At 40.3% G+C, this 21,163-nt stretch overlaps 1 protein-coding gene and 1 non-coding gene across 25 annotated transcripts in view; both read right to left on the bottom strand.

Moving 5' to 3' along the window:
- The window catches only part of Tia1 (TIA1 cytotoxic granule-associated RNA binding protein), a 30,411-nt gene extending 10,315 nt beyond the window's left edge, over positions 1 to 20,096 (bottom strand). For 9 of the 24 annotated variants that reach the window (XR_015685569.1, XR_015685568.1, XR_015685567.1 and 6 more), the window contains 6 exon segments: positions 19,842 to 20,096; positions 10,074 to 10,170; positions 7,049 to 7,147; positions 4,162 to 4,216; positions 3,963 to 3,995; positions 2,682 to 2,769 (listed from right to left, as the gene is read on the bottom strand). Coding sequence is in view for 11 of the 24 variants with exons in the window: in NM_001443680.1 (NP_001430609.1) it covers positions 2,682 to 2,769; positions 3,963 to 3,995; positions 4,162 to 4,216; positions 7,049 to 7,147; positions 10,074 to 10,170; positions 19,842 to 19,867 (398 nt within the window). In the remaining 13 variants the exon portion in view is untranslated. 24 annotated transcript variants of the gene reach the window in all.
- Positions 20,097 to 20,401: 305 nt separating this feature from the next.
- Positions 20,402 to 20,472, bottom strand: Trnag-ccc4 (transfer RNA glycine (anticodon CCC) 4). The gene has a single exon. It is a non-coding gene; the product is annotated as a tRNA-Gly (tRNA).
- Between the last annotated feature and the right edge of the window lie 691 nt (positions 20,473 to 21,163).

Genomic DNA, 21,163 nt, shown 5'->3' with positions numbered 1-21,163 from the left:
TATATCAAAATTTGCTATATGACCCTAAACTCAAGCAACAGAAAGGGTTTACGCTATATCGATTAGGGAAAATATTTTTATTTTCATATTAAATATTTAATAAACCACCATTTACCCTATACCTTCTATAAATCAAGCATAGTGTAAACTACCTATAAAGATATCTATTGTAGAAACCCTTCAACATTGCTATCAGCCTGTCTCCTTAAGACGAGAAACAACCACACAAACAAAAGTAGAAACATGTTATGTGCTACCAATTGCCAAATAGTTCTGTTAAATTTAGGAAATCTAACTGCCTGTATAAGCTAACATAGATTAACTCAACGAAAAGGCCTTATCAAGAAAAAAATTAATACACTAACAATTGTGAACCCATAAGAAAACCTAAATGCTGGGGCTAGGGAAAGGCTCAGCAGATAACGTGCTATCATGCAAAGTCAAAGGACCCAGGCTCAGCTCTCCAGCACCCACATAAATGTCAATATGCTTGGGAAGCAAAGGCAGCTGTACTCAGGGTAAGCTGGCTAGACTAGTAGAACTGGTAAGCCCTAGGTTCTAGTGCAAAACTCTGCCTCAATGTATTAGGTATGCAGTAATGGATGAAAATGCTTGATATCAACCTCTTGTCTAACACATACATTCACACATACATAAAAACACAAACACATATATGTACAAAAAAAAAACCAAAAAACCTAGGCTAACAATGTGATGTAGTCATAGTAACAAAATGACTAGTTTAAAACTAAAAAGTCATGAAATTGCTCAGTCTGAATGTCATTTAACTTCACCTATTTCTTTTTACCTCTTGGCATTAAAGGCGTGAGCTTCCACCCCTGTGAACTTTCTGAAGATCTGTTGTTCTAATCTTACTGATGGAGGCTCTTTCTAAAAGTATTGCTAAGGAATTATATTCTTTTATTTTTTTTTTTTTTTTAATTTTTTTGAAACAGGATTTCTTCTGTGGAGCCCTGGCTACCCTGGAACTCATTCTGTATAGGCTGTATGTAGGCTGGCCTCAAACTCAAGAGAACCACCAAAATTATGGGATTAAAGATGTGTGCTACCACCTCTGGATTTTTTTTTCAAACATTGTGTGTGTGTGTGCGCGCGCGCGCGCGCGCGCGCGCGTAGGTCAGAGGACAATTTTCAGGAGTCAATTCTCTCCTACCCATGCAGTTTGGGGGTTGAACTCAGGTCATCAGGTTTGGTAGCAACACCTTTATCTGCTGAACCACATTATTAGCCCTTCAATAATTATTAAACAATCTTTACCTAAATCTTAAACTAAAATTCTCATTAGAAAAGGTTAATTCAATAAAACCTAAAAATCCACCAAAATAGCTACTTTATTTGTTCACAATATTAGAAAAGTTGTTTTCTTTTTAATGCCTCAGAAGTGTCAGCCCTGGGGGCTGGGGATTTAGCTCAGTGGTAGAGCGCTTACCTAGGAAGCGCAAGGCCCTGGGTTCGGTCCCCAGCTCCGAAAAAAAGAACCAAAAAAAAAAAAAAAAAAAGAAGTGTCAGCCCTGAAGTATTATCGTTGATGCTTACTTCCTTCTAAAATGACTCGCATAGAAAGCAACAGCACAGATCAGAAAAGAACTCTTAAGTCTTCTATCTTCCTGTGACTGCTCTGAGGACAGGGGGAAACTGACCAAGATTCTCCATACCAAACTGAAAACACACAAGATTCTTCAGAGCGGAACTCTCACAGCTTGAGAGGCAAAGTTAGTCAGACCTGCCTAGTCTAGACACTGGAAAGCAACCAACCACTACTGAAATCCTAACACAGATTATAAAAAACAATTGAGAAATTAAAGCCTCACTATTTCCTTAACCAGTTCTCACAAAGAAAACTGTCATGTAACAGAAGAGTCCACTGGTAAGCTGTCCTACCCTCAAGGCGACTCTCTCACCAGCCAACTACAACTCTCAATTGAAAACTCACCACAGCCCTATAGGTCTCTACACTTCAATCTCCTCACCTTTCTGTGCTGCTTTGTTCAAACCAGCTATAGCTAGAATTCTTCTTTATTTTTGTTCTAGTGACACAATAACAAAGGAATTAGGAACCCTACAAAACTTTCCCTAAACTCGGCAACTGATTCTGAGTAAGAACTGAAATTGCTGGTTATTCTTAGGGCAGGCTTTTCAGACCTTTAAAGTTCTTCTATGATAAATGCTACCCTGAATAAATCCTGACAAAGGCCTAAAACAAACGGCTACTATCAAATTTAACAAAGAGAGTATTTCACAAAATGGTCCAAAACACTATCGTTAAGTTTTTAAAAGGGAAGAGGGATTAAATGCCAAGGAAGTGGTATTTAACATCTGTTTTTTCAACCAAAACTGTTCAGATTTTGTGCTGCTAAATTACCATAAAATGCATGGAATCATCCAAGCAAGTGCCTAGATAAGTCCTTCAACCACAGCCCAGCCTCTAGGAGGCTGCAATGTGTATGACAGCGGTCTGACTGACCACTGCAGGGTCACTGAAGACCATCGCTCATTAGTGGGCTACACTTGCTTTCAGACTCTTGGATGATCTTTGAACAATGGAATATGCTATATTTAAAGTATTAGAATTAAGGTTCACGGTCATAACAAAGTTATAGTTATTATTACATTAGAAAAAGCACTGCTAATTAAGTGTTATATTTATTTTTGTTACTTACGAAATTCTTCCAAATGGTGCAAAAGCTGCTTTGATGTCTTCAGTTGTGATTTCTGGACTGAGGTCACCAACAAACACATGGAAATGATCTTACAAAGGAAGGAGGGGAGTGAAAAGAAAAATACAACTTCAGAACTGAGATACTACAACTGACCTAATAAAGTATTCTTAAAATAATGCACAGACTTTATAATCAAGTATAAATAAAATACTATCCTTGCTATAAAATCCTACCAACATTAAACATAACAAATCAAAGTTAACAACACAGTGGTCTTCTAAAAGGACTGAGAGCTAGCAGAAGCTGGCTGTCACTGTCTATTTACAGCCACTGCAATCATTGCAAGGGGCTAGCAAACAAACTAGGAACATAAAAACTTTCAGTTCTGCAAAAAAAAATTGTTTAAGACTTAGTTATCATTCTAATAGTAATTATTTAATGTTACTCATTTTATTACTACCTCTAACTAGTAATTTATTACTAGTTAATAAATTATAATTAACTAGTGGTACTGACAGTTATGAAAACTAGATTTGCCTTACGTAAGGCAACTTACTGAACTAGCTACATGAATACTTGGTTTAGCCATTATTTGTGAAGAACAATCAAAGAAATACCTTGCATTGCAACAGTTTGATGTTAAAGTATTTGACAGTTTTCTCAAAAGCCAACAGTTTTGGTTGCCCAGACATTACACCATTCAGTTTATGAGAATCCATGTGCAAGTGAACTAAGACTGAAGGCAACAGAAGGAAAACAGTAATCCCTTCACTTTATATCAGCACCATTAAAAAGCACCATCCCATACGTGAAGCTTTGCAAAACCAAACTTGCTGAGGAACACTTTACAATGGACACATACATCAACTTTGACAAAGTAGAGTTGGAAAGAGAAGTTACCCCTATTTGCAGGCCTTAAGCAACACACTGGGTTGCTCTTCCGGAAACACTGTTTCAGGAGCAACTTGAGCACTGGAAGATCTGGGTATGAAGCCCAGGTGACCTCAGGGAAGTAGGGTATCTTGCCCTTTAGGTGGTGAAAGTATTTCTAAGGCATCAGCTGCTACCAAGGGGGACAGAGAGCTTGAACTAGCAACAAAGTCGTGGACAAGCCACACTTGGTCAACATTGGGAAGAAGGAAAAAATATTGCCAGAAACAAATAAAAATACTATATATTTCCGCCCCACTCCCCCCAACCAATATCAAATTAAAAAACTTGAGGTGGTTAGTGAATACCCTTTCAAGAGAGTTCATTTTATGTTTAAGAAGATACAATTACCTTGTGAACGCTGTGTGCTGACAACGGTACTACCTGATGACAAAGATTAGATTTGTTCTTAAGTTTATTAACACAAACACATTAAATCATATCAGGATAACGATCAAAATATTACTGCAAACATGTATGTGTTATATGCTTTACAATAGAACTATGGGGTATGAGACAACAAACGCCCACAGGCATCACATGTACTTACTGCTTGTATCTTTCTTTTGACTGCTAGGGGTTGTTGCCCAATTCACTTTCACTTCCTAAAAAAAAATAATTCCATAAAGATAAAGTTCAAAATCAACCCTGTGATACAGCAAAGAGAGCCAGTGCAGGGGCGGACACCTGTGCACATTGCGGTCTCAGCACTCTTCTTCTGGCTTAGTTTGACAAATTCTAACTGGTAAATACAGGTCTTTCGGCTCCTTTTTAAATTTTATTTATGTTCAGGTGTTTTACCTTATTCTATGTCTATGCACATTTGTACTGACTACCAGATGTATACACACTGTAGAGAAGCCACAAGGGCAGTGGGTCAACAGGAACTGGCGTTTTAGATGATTGTGAGCTACCATGTGGTACTGGGAATGGAATCTAGATTCTCTGGGAAAGCACCAAGTGTGTATGTTCTTAATCACTGAGCTTTCGATATAACCACCATGTTTTTCACTTTTTCTTTTTTGGGGGGGAGCGGGCTAGTCTGGGGATGAACCCTAAAGTCTCACAAATGGTAACAAGTAATCAATGTACCACTGAGCAGCACTCGGCTCTGTTCCTCTCTGCACATTATTCTAAGATGAGTAGCCATGTCAGCAGGCTAAGCTCTATAGCCTAGGCAAGCCCTGAGCTAGCAATTCTCTTGCCTAAGTATGTAGGGCAGCTAATTTAGGTGTATTTGACAAATCCTAACCTTTGCACATTTCTGCTAATATACAAATAAGTTTTTCTCACCTTTTTGGTTCTGATTGGTCTTTCATTTTTTTGAGACCTGGCCTCATTATGCAGTTCTTACTGTTGTGAAACTCACTTTGTAGACCATACTGGCTTCTAACTCACTGAGATCCACCTGCCTCTGCCTCCCGAATCTTCCATTAAAGGTGTGTGCCACAGGGCTGGAGAGATGGCTCAGTGGTTAAGAGCACCGACTGCTATTCCTGAGGTCCTGAGTTCAATTCCCAGCAACCACATGGTGGCTTACAACCATCTGTAATGAGATCTGATACCCTCTTCTGATGTGTCTGAAGACAGCTACAGTGTACTCATATATAATAAAATAAAATCTTAAAAAAGGTGTGCACCACTGTGCTCATCTTTCACTTTGTTTTTCTGTTTGGTTTCAATTTTTGTTGTTTTGAGACAGAGTTTTCCTATGTAGCCCTAGCTATCCTAGAACTTGCTCTGTAGACCTGGCTGGCCTGGAACTCAGAGATCCACCTGCCTCTGCTTCCCTAGTGCTGAATTAAAGCCCCAATTTAACATTATCCATTCATTTCCCCTGGTTGCCTCTCTATTAGTATTCCATATTACTATTATGTTTCTTCCAAATTTGGGTAGTTCCATAACTATCTAGTATTTAGCATGTGCATAGATAGATAGCACTGTGGAGAAAAGGAGTTAACATAGGTTTCTGGTTTCTAGAGGCTTTAACCTAGTTTGTTTGTTTGTTTGATGCTAAACTACATAGTATTGGATGGCCTTGAACTCATGGAAATCTGCCTTCTTCTGCTTCCTCACAGATGTGATTAAAAGGCTGGGCCCCTGGGGCTGGGGATTTAGCTCAGTGGTAGAGTGCTTACCTAGGAAGCGCAAAGCCCTGGGTTCAGTCCCCAGCTCCGAAAAAAAAGAACCAAAAAAAAAAAAAAAAGGCTGGGCCCCATACCTCACCTAGTCATGGAAGGCAAGCTGGCCCTGAGAGCCAGCCCTGAGCACGTAAGAGCAGGGAGCCAGTCCTGACTCTTAGCCACAAGCGAGAGAGCTGTCCCTGCCCCTCATTTACGCCAAGCTGAAGAGCTGGCCCTGGTGGCCCTGGTGGCCCTGGTGAAGGAGAGCCAGCAGGCTGAACAACAAAGCTACTACCAGGCTCAGATAAGCGCCACTCCCAACATCTATGCCATCTATGAACTACTGGAGGACATGAAGGGGCTGGTTCTGTAAAACCAAAGCTGCAGGATCTTCAACCACAGGATATCCAAGAGGAGTCCCAGTGAGGCTCCAGTGTTGATGGTGTAGCAGAAGCCAGAGTCCTGGAACCACACCAATGACTCATTGTGATGAATGTTTGCAAGTAAAGCTGTTTGGGTAGAAGAGTATACTGTGTGGCACACTATAGCTTTCATAGCAAGTTTCTTCTTTTTGTTTTGTTTTGAGGTTTTGTTTTCTTTGGGAGGAAGGTTGTATGAAGGGATGAGGTGGTAAGTGGATTGGGGTGCATGATATGAAATTCACAAAGAATCAAAACCAACGAATGTGCCACTATGCTGAGATCCATTTTTTTTTTCTTCTTTTTCCGGAGCTGGGGACCGAACCCAGGGCTTGCTTGTGCTTGTGCTTGCTAGGCAAGCGCTCTACCACTGAGCTAAATCCCCAACTCTGAGATCCATTTTTTTAATTTAAATTTTTATTTATTTATGTATGGGTGTTTTGCCTACATGTACATTTGTACATCATGTGTGCAGTATCCTCAAAGGCAAGAAGAAAACATTAGATCCCATATGACTGATGTTACAGGTAATTGTGAGCTACCATGCAGGTGCAAGGTTCAAACCCAGGTCCTCTGGAATAGCCAATGTTCTTAATGCCAAACCATTTCTCCAGCCCCATTTTACCTTTTTAATACAAAGACAAACAGCTGACCCTTTGCCACAAAGAGCATATAATGATTCTAAAACAGAAACAAGGTAAAATCCAATTTAAAACTTTCTATTCCAAGACCTGGGTATGTAGCTCTGTTGTAGAGTGCTGTTTCACCCCACACACTGCATAAAATTGGGTGTGGTAGCATACACTTGTAGTCCAACCTGGGAGGCAGAAGCGGGAAGATGAGAGGGAAAATGTTTTTCCAGTGTGAGTCACCTTCTAGAATTCTGACAGCTTACCTTACCCATTATCTTCCGCCCATTCATAGCAGCCAGGGCTGCAGCTGCGTGGCGATGCTCATGGAACTCCACGAAACAGTACGGGTCATTTCCTGCCGTCTGCTGGAGAAGAAATTCCAAAGTCAATTTTGACCTTTATTCTTCCATTTAAAATAGTTTTTCAGGGTTGGGGATTTAGCTCAGTGGTAGAGCGCTTGCCTAGCAAGCGCAAGGCCCTGGGTTTGGTCCCCAGCTCCGAGAAAAAGAAAAGAAAAAAAATTAGTTTTTCCCTGAACCATATAAATTTCTATAGTTAGCAAAGCATAGAGAAGGGCTTGCTCATTCCATAAGTACATTTTCAGATTAAAAAAGTAAATGCCTGGGCTGGAGAGATGGCTCAGTGGTTAAGAGCACTGACTTCTCTTCCCAAGGTCCTGAGTTCAATTCCCAGCAACCACATGGTGGCTCCCAACCATCTGTAAAAGGATCCGATGCCCTCTTCTGGTATGCCTGAAGACAGGGACAGTGTATTCACATAAAATAAATAAATCTTTAAAAAAAAAGTAAATGCCAGAGTCAGGTGATGGTAGCACAGGCCTTTGATCCCAGCACTCAGGAGGCAGAGGCAGACAGATCTCCAAGTTTGAGGTCAGCCTGGTCTACAGAGTGAGTTTCATGATAGCCAAGGCTACAAAGAAAAAACCTGTCTTGAAAAACAAACAAAAAGCCAAAAACTAAAAACAGGATATACCAAGTATGATTAATCCATAGCTTCCTTTTTGTTTCCTCTTGCAGTGCTCTGGATCAGACCCCGAGGCTCAGAGCCACTACATAATGCTGTACCATAAGGCGCTCACCCACCCCGTATATTACTTTTTATTGCTACAAACTTTGACATCTTACTGCTTCTAATTTGAGGAACAGAGGGCTGGAGAGATGGCTCAGTGGTTAAGAGCACTGATTGCTCTTCCAGAGGTCCTGAGTTCAATTCCCAGCAACCACATGGTGGCTCACAACCATCCGTGATGGGATTCAATGCCCTCTTCTGGTGTGTCTGACAGTGTACTCACATACATAAAATAAATTAAAAAAAAATTTGGGGAACAATAGAAAATCTTAACTAATCTTTTCCAAACAGCATAAAGCTTTTTAAAGATTTATTATTCTATTTATGTGAGTACAATGTAGCTGTCCTCAGACACACCAGAAGAGGGCATCAGATCTCACTACAGATGGTTGTGAGCCACCATGTGGTTGCTGGGATTTGAACTCAGGACCTCAGGAATAGCAGTCAGTGCTCTTAACCACTGAGCCATCTTTCCGGCCCCAGACAGTTCTTAAACTAGGCTCTGGACACTAACAGATTCTGATAATATTTACAATAGGTTTTGGAATGTGAACTTATGGTACAATTCTTTGCCTATTGAGAAACATTTTAAAATGTCTTCCTTGGGAGCTAGAGAGTTGGCTCAGAGGTGAAGTCTACTTGTTGCTCTTGTAGAGGACCAATGTTTGCTCCCCAGCACTTACACAGTGGCTCAGAAGCATCCATAAATTCTAATTTAAGGGGATCTGACACCACAAAGGCATGCAAAATACTCATGAAATAAAAAAATTTAAATGTGGGGTTGGGGATTTAGCTCATTGGTAGAGCGTTTGCCTAGCAAGCGCAAGGCCCTGGGTTTGGTCCCCAGCTCTGGAAAAAAAAAAAAATTTAAATGTAAGAAAAAACAACAAAAAAACCTCTATCTGTAATCCCAGTACCAGAAATGCTGACATCTTGGTTAAGTCTAAAGCCTGGAGTAAGACTCTTCTCAAAAGACAAAAAACACCCTTCTTTTCTGCTGGTGATTGAGATACAATAAACAAAAAGTGGATTTTTCTCCCCTAGTATTGGAGCCCACAATGCAGGCCCTGTGTATGCTAAGGAAGCGCCCAATCACTGAGGAAACCTTTAGCTTAAAGCAAGATGTTTGTTTATGTATTCATTGACAGTTTTCTATGGGGCCTTAGCTGATCTAGAACTTACTATGTAGATTAGAGCGGCCTCCAACAGTGATCCCGTTCCCTGCTACTGAGTTCTGAGATGACAGGCATATACTATGACACCTGGCTTCAAGATATTTTATGAAAAATTAAAGCAGAAAACAATCTAATAATCTGGACTTACTAGTACAGAACAAAAATGACTTTATAATTCTTGTAATTCATTCTAAGGCTTTTTAAGAATTATTAAAGGAAACTAATTCACAATTTCAGAGCGTAGAGATAAGCATGACATTCAGTCAACACTCTCTTATTCTAGAATAACTGAGATTCTGTGGGGCGATAGCACATCTATCATTCTATCACTCAAGCGGAAGAACATTTCAAGTTTCAGGACAGTCTGAATTAAATTCATAGACCACATCTCAAAAATAAATAAATTGCCAGGCTGTGGTGGCCTATTGCAATATTAGCACTGAGAAGCTAAGTCAGGAAGACCACAGCTTATACAGCATTCCTAGTCATCCTGGATTACAGTATAAAACCCTGTCTACTACGTATACATAAGGAACCACCAATGTTGACGTCTGGCCTCCACATACCTGCTAACATACAATCAACTTTGTTCTAAAAACTAGATATTATTCGCAGTTAACATCAGCCATATGATTAAGTTTTCTAAACGTTAAGGTCTGACAGACATCCAAGAAAACCTTTAAAAATGAAGCTAAAAATATTGTTTGTTATATATTTTTTCATTGTAAGTCTACCACAATTCCCAATCTAATAACTGAACTTATAGGTCATTCAGCTGATTAACACTACATGTAAAACAATTCTGATACCTCAATAGAACTTACACACACACACACACACACACACACACACACACACACACGCCATTCACTTAGCAAAAGAAACTTGGTTGTCTACTAAACAGGTTAATTACAAATTCACTCCGACCCCTATGAATAGACATTAATGAAGAAGTTCTGCAGTTACAACACCTTTATTAGTATGTTAAGGAAGGAAGAACAGTGACTGAGTGAAATACCCTTACATCCATAATCATTTTGCAGTTTTTACAAGGTCCGATCTGGCTAAAGAGCTGGAGGATGAGAGCTTCTGTCACATCTCGAGAAAGGTTACCGACGTATCTGGAACAGAGGGAAACATTTACCATTTTAGATTTATTTTTTGCTAAGCATGGTGCATCACACCTGTAATCCCAACTGCACAGGTTCAAGGCCAGTCTAGTCCACATGCTGAGCTCTAGGCCAGTTAGGGTTATAGAGGGAGCTCCTGTCTCAAGGGTGAAAATTCTTTTGTTGAATTCTGCTTATTGAAAGAAAAATTTTGGGAGCAGCTATAGATATATCTTTGACTCAAAATAAAACAAGTACCTCTACATGCTTACAAAACGTAAACATGGTTTCTTTTCGTTCTAGTGTTCAGGACAGAGCCACTGAGACCATGAGGATGCTGGAGGAAGAGAGCAAGGGAGAAGCACTGAGAAGCAACACTAAGGAGTGTGTAGAAAAGGTGGACTTGGAAGGAGACATAGCTAACGGCAATTTTGTCATCCTGGGGCCAACTACCCCAAAGTGAGACCTACAAGGGGAAAGCGCTTCACTATTGAGCAGGAGTTCAGAACAGTTGAGGTAACAAGCCTCAGGGACTGAGGGGCCACTCTTTGCCAAAAGATCTGCAATTCCTTGTCTATACAATCTGAGGTCAGTCTGCGATACACAAGATCTTGCTTCAGAGAGGAGGACGAGAGGAAGAGAGAGAAAGGGAGAGGGAGGAGGCAGGCAGCCAGATGCATTGGCACATGCCTGTACTCTCAGCCCCTGTGAGGCTGGGGTGTTCAAAGCCAGTCTGGAACACATAAAGAAACACTGTCTCAAATATGGGGACAAGGAGAGCAATGAAATCAAACAGCAAATCTTCCTCATGCAAACGGCTTGAGGACTGAACCAATTATCTCCATAAGTTAGTTGCTAAAGTTGCCCTCAAATTTTTATAAACAATGCTGTTTGCTGTTTCAAGTCTATTAGCTGAATACATACTAGCTCTCAACAGAAAGTACGAACAAATGTAAAATCTGCAGATTCTTCCAGTGCTGGAGTGAAGCAGTAAGAAGCTCTTTGTACTTTAAAATGTTTGGTTTTTTTTTTTTAAAGATAGGGTTATGGTAATGTGGACCACAGTGTTCTCAAGCTGCCATTAATTCTCCTGCTTCAGCCTTCTGTGTGTTAACTTACAGGCATGCCCTACCATCCTGGCCTTTAATAAAATTTACAGCTTATATCTTTTCTTATTTTTACTTAACAAATGTTTCCTTAAGTCAGTGTAACAGCACAGATCTGCAATCCTAGCACTAATGAGGCTGAGGCAGGAGAACAGTGAGAAAAGGTCAGGCTGGGCTACTTAGTGAGACCCTGAACCGAGAAAGAAACTAGGCCCGAAGAAAGCATACCTGGTGGCAAGTAACAATGGGAAGCCTATAGCAACCACAGGAGCAGGGCTGAGGTACCTGACCCCAGCGGAAGATATGATGGCAGTATCCTTCCAGAGATGGGATGAGGCAGACTATCATTTGATTCTGAATGTTGGCTAAAAGTTGTCTCTTTCCAAAATATTTCCTAAGCAAAGTTCCACACTCTTCCTGCAGAAGGCTGTATATGCGTATATATGTATATTTATTTTTACTATGTGTGTGTTAGACAGGGTCTCTCTACATAGCCCTAGCTGTCCTGGTACTCGAGCTGGCCTCAAACTCATATGAGATCCATTTGTCTCTGCTTCCAAGTGGTGGGATTAAAAGGGGGGTGGCCTTACACCTGATTTCAATACACCTTTAGATAAATTTCTCATATGATTACACTATTCAAGTTTTGTTTTCCTTGTGACTTGTACTTAGTATCCTGACAAAACTTTGTACTGGAGCAGTTACAAGCCAAGATTCCTTGTCATATATCTATGAGAACTGAACCTAGGGCCTTCCATCTCCAGCCTTTTAAAACCATTTTCACTAATATGTGAGATGGGGTCTTGTTAAGTTGTAGAGGCAGGCCTTGAATTTGCAAACCCCACTTTCCAGAGTAGCCAAGAGCACAGACTGTACCACCAGGCCTGGCTCCACACCCTCCAAATACCATATTGGCATTTACTGTAACCCTTTTGGAAGCATACACCAATCTTGAACGGAATTGTAAAGTCAAGTCGGGTGTAGAAAAAGTTAAATACTCATGTCAGTGAGATGAAAATGGTTATCTTTGGTCTGTTCTGCTGTTGTAACAAAATACGTGAGATTGGGTAACACTCACAGGTTGGTTTGGCCTATGATGGCTGGAAAGTTCAAACATGACACTGGCATTTTTGAGACTCCTTAGCTGCGTCACATGTTGGACCTGGGTTGGTTTTGCTGGTAACAACTAAGTCTACTAATCTTTTCCCAAGATAGTGTTCCTATGACTTAAGAGCCTTTAACTAGGACTTACTTCTTTTGATGTTTTGAAAAGGTTTTGCTATAGTTCAGACTAGTCTGGAATTCCTAATCTTCCTACTTCCACCTCTGAAATGCTGGAGTTACACACACATATGTAGGACTCATTTCATAAAGGTCAATAATCTAACACAATCATACAAGGGTCCAAGCTTCTGGGGCATGAACTTTTGTGGGGGAACCCTACCAACCATCCACCTACCTACCTACCAACCACCCACCCACCTACACACACACACACACACACACACACACACACACACACACACACACACACACACAGAGTATTCTTTGGAAGTTTGGTTTAAAAAAAAAAACAAGGGGTTGGGGATTTAGCTCAGCGCAAGGCCCTGGGTTCGGTCCCCAGCTCTGAAAAAGAGAAAAGAAAAGAAAAAAAAAAAAAAAAAAAAAAAAAAACCAAAAACCCACTATATTAGGTAACATTGTATCTGTAGCTGAAGATATAACCAAGCTGGAAAAGTAGGCACTAGTGGAAACTCTGCTTTTGAGTGTCGCCAATATATACTACATGCATATGCACACACATTCATTATGCATGAATGTAACCTCAAGGTGAAAGCATATTATGGTTACCTAAGAGAATGTTCTTGTTCTTATACAGTATTTGAGACTTAAGTGTCACCAGTTTAACTAACACAAACATAACACAAAGACTTTTGTTAAAAAGGAAAGGAAGGAAAGATGGAAGGAGAGAGAGGGAGGGAGAGAGGGAGGGAGAGAGGGAGAGAGAGAGAGAAGGAGAGAGGGGGAGAAAAGAGAAGAGAAGAGAAGAGAAGAGAAGAGAAGAGAAGAGAAGAGAAGAGAAGAGAAGAGAAGAGAAGAACATGGTTGGCTGACTATGGCAGCAAATGCCCATAATTCTAGAACTTCAAACCCAGCCTGAGCCATACAAAGAACTATCTCAAAAAACAAACCTGAGCCGGCAAGATAGCTCAGTGAGTTATGGCCCTTGACATGAAGTCTGACCACCCGAGTTTGATTCCTGGGACCCACAGGATGAACAGACCCAACTCAGTGTGCTTTCAAACCTGCCCCAACACATAGCAAGTGATGCACACAAATATATAAATGAATGCAATCTAAAAATGTAAAAGCCAACCAACCTAACAAAAACCCATGTGGAAACACAAATAGTGCACAGCTGGCTAAATGGGAATTGACTGGTAATTCACAGGAAAGACAGCTAGTTTTCAGTGCACCTTTCTTGTAATTTTTCTGTAGCTTTTCTAAATGACTATCACTTAACATGCTAGATGTGACTGAAGGGCACCAATACTACTAGTGACAGCATGACAGCTCTGTCAGGACAGAGCTCATTCAACTCAATGTGCCACAACTGAAGCTAGGATGTGTGAGGCAAGCAACTTTATCCTGAGCAATATGGAGTTTTGAAGTGGAAAGCTAAGCTTTCAGATAGTTGTAAAAATCAGTATGGTGTAGAATACTTCTGTAATCCCATCATTTGGAAGGCAGAGGCAGAAAGATCAGAGTTCAAGGACAACGTTCAGCTACACCACAGTTAAAATTGAAGTTATAAAAATGGAATCCAAAACTCTTGAAATATTCATTTTTATTTATACAGCTCTAGATAGTTAATTGACAAAAGAATTCACAAAGAAGAAAGTTAAACTGGACTTGTCTTTTGCTACATTATATTAAAATGTGTTATTTAATAATGAAAAAACTGAAATTCTGAGGGAAAAACATAAGTAAACTTTAATGATAAATTCTTTATAAGCAGAGATTTTGAAAAATGGATTGGGTAACTACTGTCTAGAAAACTGGTTCTCAACCTGTGGTCATGACCCTTTGGTGATTGAACAATACTTTCACAGAGGTCCAATACCAAATATCCTGAACATCAGATATTTACATTACAATTCATAACAGTAACAAAATTAGTTATGAAGTAGCAATAAAAATAATTTTATGGTTGGGGGTCCCCTTAACATGAGGATCTCATTTAAAGGGTAGCAGCTTTCAGAAGGTTGAGAACCAGTGGTCTAGAAGAACCCTGACTGGAATATATCAAGCCTTAATGAAGGGCTCAGAAGTTAAAAAGCACTTGTTGCTCTTACAGAGGACATAGGTTCAATTCTCAGCACCTACATGGTAGCTCATAACTCTTTGTAGCTCTAGATCTCGGGGATCCAATGTCCTCTTGAACTCTGCAGACCCCAGGCCTGCTTTTGTCTTAAGACAAAGTCTTTTGTAGCCAAGGCAGGCCTTGAACCCTCCACCTTTCCAAGTCTGAGTATATTACCATGTTTGGTTATTTATGCAGGACTGAGGAAGAAAAACAGGGTCTGATACTTTTAATCCTTAGAATGAGGCTTGAACATTTGCAGTTTGCTAGAGAATTTTTTATTTTGCCTAATTACTAAACTTTGAGACAAAATTTTTAGTTTTCTTTTCTTTAAAAACTAAAGAACTAGGCTGGAGAAATGGCTCAGTGGCTAATAGCACTAATTGTTCAATCCCCCAAAACCACATGGTGACTTACAACCAATTGTAATGGGATCCGATGCTCTCTTCTGTTGTGTCTTGAAGTATACTATGAGAGTGTACAAATATAAATAAAAATTTAAAATTATATTGAGTACACTCACATATGAAAAAAAATCTTAAAAACAAAACAAAACAAAACAAAAAAACAACTAGAGAGCTAGGCATGGTGGCACAAGCCTTTAATCCCAGCATTTGGAGGCAGAGGCAGCTGGAGGTCAACTTGGTAAACAAAATGAGTCCAGGGATAGCCCTGTCTTGAAAACCCAAAAAAGAAAAGAAAAAGAAACCAGAGTGGCACATGCCTTTAATCTGGGAGGCAGAGACAGGAGAGGCTGGACTGGTCTACATAGGGAGTTTTAGGACAGCAAGGGCTACAGAATAAGATACTGTCTTAAAAAACAAACGACAACAACAACCCCCCCCCAAAAAAAAAAAACAAAACAAAAACCCAAAACAAAACCTGGGGGCCAGGGCTGGCAAGATGGCTCAGTAAATAAGGGTACTTGCTGCTGCCAAACCCAGCATCTGAGTTCAATCACTGGAACTCATGTAAAAAAGGAGAGAACTTGCTCCACAAAGATGTCCTCTGACTTCCATCTCCCACCCCAAATAAGATGTCTCTCTAGTCCCAACATGTGGGAGGTCAGGCAAGACCATCACAAGTTTTGAGGCAGCCTTTCAAACAAAAGTGAGATTTTGTCTCAAAAGAAAAGAAACTGTAAATACTATAGACTTGAATGTAAGGTTGTTTTGGATTGGTTTGGTTTTTCCAAGACAGAATTTCTCTGTGTAGCCTGGCTCTCGGAACTCACTCTATAGGCTAGGCTGTCCTCAAACTCAATGATCCTGTGGGCTTTGCCTCTCCAGTGCTGGGAAAAGGTATAAGCTACTTTGTCTGGTGTCAATCTAATTTTAATTAAGAATAAACAAGCACAAGGCCAAGCTAGGCTATATAGTAAGCCACAATCTCAAAAAAAAAAAAAAAAAAAAAAAAAGAGGAAGAGGAAGAGGAGGAGGAGAAAGAGGAGGAAGAGGAAGAACAAAGAAAGAAATGGGAAAAGACAAGCAAATACAAAAAGAGATGCTATTTCATAGAAATTATGAGGTCAAACTGTCTGGAGAGAAGTGAGGGGCCAGAAATCACAAATACACAGGGTAGTAGAAAGAGAAAGTCCAGATCAGCACTCAGCAATTAAGCTGCAGGCTGTTAGTGATGCTATAAAATTCATAGACTACAATCCTAACAGCTGTAAAGGTCACACACAGCTGTCTCAAAAGAGTACCCATTTCCATTTGACGGTAAATCACACAAAAGATGCTATAGTGGATCTGAGGAAATCCATCAGCTAACACTAACACTATGTTTTCTAGCTTAGTGTATAGATTTTAGTTTACAAATTCAAAGTTTTAAATTAACCAAAGCCAATTCAGACTTACCACACATATTTTTTATTTTTTTTATTATGGACAAATTCAAACTTACACATGGGAAGAATAATGTGTGTATATAACCCACCCACTCACTACAAATCTCTAAACTATACCTTATATTATTAAAATTACCTTGCTGAATAAACATGATTTTTCTTACAATGTATTTTCAAAGTATTGCTGACAATCTCTAACTTAACAAGGTGTGGTTGCTGAAAACTAAGCAAATGAAGAAGCTTCCTGAGTCACTGGGAACACAGGTGAGAGCAAAACAGGCTACTTTCAAAGTAAAATCTTGACTTCTAGAACTGTACTAGATTTTTAAAACAAGTGTGAGTACTTACCACGGACCAGGCTAGGCTAAGAATATACATCAAAATAGGAAACCCTGGGGCTGGAGAGATGGCTCAGTGGTTAAGAGCACTGACTGCTCTTCCAGAGGTCCTGAGTTCAATTCCCAGCAACCACATGGTGGCTCACAACCATCTGTAATGGGATCTGATGCCCTCTTCTGGTGTGTCTGAAGACAGCTATGGTGTACATATAAATAAATAAATCTAAAAAAGAAAAAAAAAAAAAAAAAGAAAACCCTGACTTCCAGAGTCACTAAGGTAAGCATTTAAAACTTAAAAACACTATTGGGAACATTTTTAGGGTTAGTACCTACCAATATTTAATCAATACTGATTGCGTGGAAGAATGGAAGTTTTAACTGAAGGGGGTGGGGGCAGCAGGGTAAGGAATAATAGGGAATTTTAAACCATGGACTACTTTCAGAAGAAAACTCTTTTGAATAGGATGCTTTACTGTAGGATACAAAGAAAACATAGTCACTGCTGTAACAGTTAACAAAATTGCAAGGTTAGTTTTTTTTGTTTTTTGTTTTTTGTTTTTCCTCTTCAAGACAGATCTCTTTATGTAGCCCTGGCTGTCCTGGAACTCACTCTGTACCAGAGACTGGCCTCTCCGCCTCACTAGTTGCTGAAATTAAAGACAAGCGAGACTATGCCTGGCAAGGACTTTTTGTTAAAGTATATGATTTTGAGTAAGCTGTTGGAACATTAAGCTTATATTTCTTTTGATTATAAAATGTCTTCCTTCTTAGATATAAAGACTAAATGAGCATGTTAAGCATCTGACACAAACTAAGGATTTATCCAACTTTCTGTGAATGAATTGACTCCAATCAATACTTCCTGTGTCTCAATATAGTGCTATTTAAATGCCTGCTTTAGAAATGATAACATCTCCTTATTGGATATTTCCACATATTGTACTTAAAAGGTTATGTTGCCATCCATATATTTCTGCAAATTTTTAAAATAAAAAAATATAAGATTTTTATAAAGCATGGCTGGAGAGATGGCTCAGCAGTTAATGCTCTTGTTCTTGAAGAGGGCCTTGGTTTGGTTCCCAGCACCCACATGGTGGCTCACAAGCACCAGTTCCAGGACATCCTATGCCTTCTTCTGACTTCTGAAGGCGCATACACACATGCAGGCAAAATACCCTTACTACGGAAATGAAGCTTTAAAAAGTTTTCAAGTATCTTATAAAGACATCAAAAAGCATAGCAGGGCGAATTCCAAAATGCTAAGATGGAAAAGGGAAACTTCCTACAAATATGTGTTTAATAGATTTTAGGGAGTATTCATTCACTTATAGCTGCAATCTTTCCAAAACCCAATGGTCATGCCCTAAGTACTGCATCCTTACTAAAAAGCTACTTCAAGGTCCCATAAACAAGAAAGATATTTAGTAGATCAGGAGAAGTGTAAACGTGGTGTGGTGGTGCAAGCCTGTAATCTCAGCACTTGGGAGGCAGAGACAAGAGGACCTTCTCAAGTTTGGAAGCCAGCCTGGTACACAAAGGAAGTTCCAGGACAGCTGGGATAGGAGGGAGGGAGGGAGGAAGGAAGGAAGAAACAAAAATGTAAATTGGGTATGGAAGATTTGAATCCTAGCACTTGGGACTGAGACAGAAAGAACTAACAGTTCTGAGCCAATATAGGTTTAGTTCAAGGATAACAGGGCTATCCTGTTTCATATATATATATATGATATATATATATCATATATATATATCACATATACATTAAAAAATAGCAACTTGAAATTTAAATTGGGACAAAGTGTATAGTACAGACTTTAATCACTGTTAAGAAGGCAGAGGCAGGCCAACCTGGTCTGTAATAGTGAGTCTGGGACATAGTGACACCCTGTCTCAATAAAACAAAACAAACAAAAGAAAAAAAAAGAAAACAGGGGAGGGGAAAAATAATAATCTGTACTTCAGAACAACTTTAATATCTAGAGATTTTCAAAAAGATCCCTAAATGTACATAGCAGGATTCTAATAACAAAAAGCTATGTCAGGAACTAGGTGGAAAGTTAAGCTCTATGACATGATACATGTTAATTCTACTTCATTTATATGACCCATGTGCACGATGCATCAAATTGCAATCTTCAAATATACCGGGAAAACACAAAAACAAAACCCAGAACCAACCCACAATTCCTTGAGCTTTTCCTTTTTGCTCTGAGAAATGCAACAAAGGCAGGACCACCTCTTCCAGTGCGTTGGAAAACAAAGAATGCAAGGGGAAGTTACATGACAAAGACAATATCCTAAACTCGAGTTACTAAATACTCACTAAAGATGCTTAGACTTGACTGAATACAGTTGTTCCATTAATAAAAATGCCAACCACTAGTAGCAAATGGTGGTAAATGTTTTAATTAGACCCACTTTCCCTCAGTAGATGCATCCCTCCGAGTGAGATTTCCATTTTTTAAGAACGGTTTCAACATCCTTGGGTGTCCAGTTAGGTTTTTGGTCGAGGGTCTGGGGAGTTGCTACAGAGGGAAAGCCGAAGACCTTCGAGAAAAATGTCCGGCTTTTTTTTTTTTCCAGTTCTTAACTGCAAGAATAAAGTTTTTACCTCAGTCTCAAGAATTAAAAATGAAAAATCCTACCAAAGAAAAGAGAAAGGAAGTTCCAGATGGAAATCTGGAAACGATCGAAAAGAGGGGGCGGGGAAAAAAAAAAAAAGGACACAAGCATGGGACTACAGCAGGATGTGCCGAGTCCTGAGGAGAGCTTTGAATGAAAAGTCCTTCCTCCAGGTCTGGGGGCCGCGGGTGCGGCCAGCCGAGGGGTGACAGGGGCCGAGCCCCTCTCCCGCTATCGTCCTCTCGGCCCGTCTCGGCTCTAAGCATCCTGGCGTGCGCACGGGAGGGAGGAACCACCACAGCGCGGCGTCCACGGAGAACAATAAGCTGCAGAGAGGCGCAGGGCCGCGGCCTCCCTACGGGGCGACCACCATCCCGCCTCCCTCAACGCTGCTCCAGACTCACAGAGTCTTGGGCATCTCGTCCTCCATGGCTGCTGCAGTCGCGGCGGCACCTCAGGGTCCAGCTCCCTGCCCTTCGCTACCTCCCAAATCGTTGAGGTGGCTATGGCTGCGGAAGAGCCGGCCTCCTCGCTTGACTGGAGGCTACTTCGCTTTCTTCTTTGGCAGCGATTACACAAAAATGCCCGTCCCACCGCGAACAATGAAACCCCGATCCAAGATGGCGGCGAGCCGGACGCTTAGGAGCCGACAGCCGAGTGACCCGCGCCGCGCATGCGCACAGCCAGCTAGCATGGTCACCCTCCTAGTAGGAGGGCTAGGCTGTAAACCCGGGGTTCACTTGTTGCGCAGCCGCGCTTCCACCAGGCAAAGGATGGCTCAGACTGCGCAGGCGCAATACCAATAGTTAAGAATTTCTGTGGTTCCAGAGCGGAGTGTTTCGTTTGTGAATTATATAGTGAAATAAAAATGTTTGGGGAGGTTAAAGAAATAAAATAACATGAGTCTTTTGAGCAGGAGGAGAAACTTCTTTTTGCAAACTATTTTAAGATAGTACAAAAGACATGCGCCGCCCGGGAATCGAACCCGGGTCGCAAGAATGGGAATCTTGCATGATACCACTACACCAGCGGCGCTGTTGGGATTCTGAGCTTCCAGAAACCCATAGGAGATATGTAGGTATCTCTGAGTACTGGATTCTTGTTTTAAGTAAGTGAAAATAAAAACGAATTAATACTTTTGCCGAATTCGTTGCTTTATAAAGCAATTCATTCTTTCTCATCCCAGTGCAGTTGAGTGGGTGTTTGGAAAAAATCTCGATTTTTATCCTTGTTTACTATTTAGAAGTTAAGAGTTGCGGTAAGCGACTGCTCTTCCAGAGGTCCTGAGTTCAATTCCCAGCAACCACATGGTGGCTCACAACCATCCGTAATGGGATCTGATGTCCCCTTCTGGTGTGTCTGAAGACAGCTACAGTGTACTCATATACAAAATAAATAAATAAATCTTTAAAAAAAAAAAAAAAAAAAAGAGTTGCGGTAAGAAAATTAAGTCTACTTAACAATAAACAATACTTTGCGAGCAGGTACCGTATTTATGTCTGGATTTCTTTTGTATACTCAATGAAATTGAAAAGCTTGTAAGAAAACAGTTACTGTTGCAAATTGGTGAGAAGAATCTCAACAGTTAGCCCTCGTTTAGGGTTCAGAATTATGGCTCTGAAATGTGGTTCCCGTACTCCTTCTCCTTTCTTAATTTACACATTGTGTTGAAGCATTTATTAAAGACGTGAGAGTTTATGTATCCAATGTCGTTCATTTACAGCAG

This window comes from Rattus norvegicus, chromosome 4 (assembly GCF_021556685.1).
Source record: "Rattus norvegicus strain SHRSP/BbbUtx chromosome 4, alternate assembly SHRSP_T2T, whole genome shotgun sequence".
In the NCBI taxonomy this organism is placed as follows: domain Eukaryota; kingdom Metazoa; phylum Chordata; class Mammalia; order Rodentia; family Muridae; genus Rattus; species Rattus norvegicus.
This window is presented reverse-complemented; position numbering and strand designations above follow the sequence as displayed.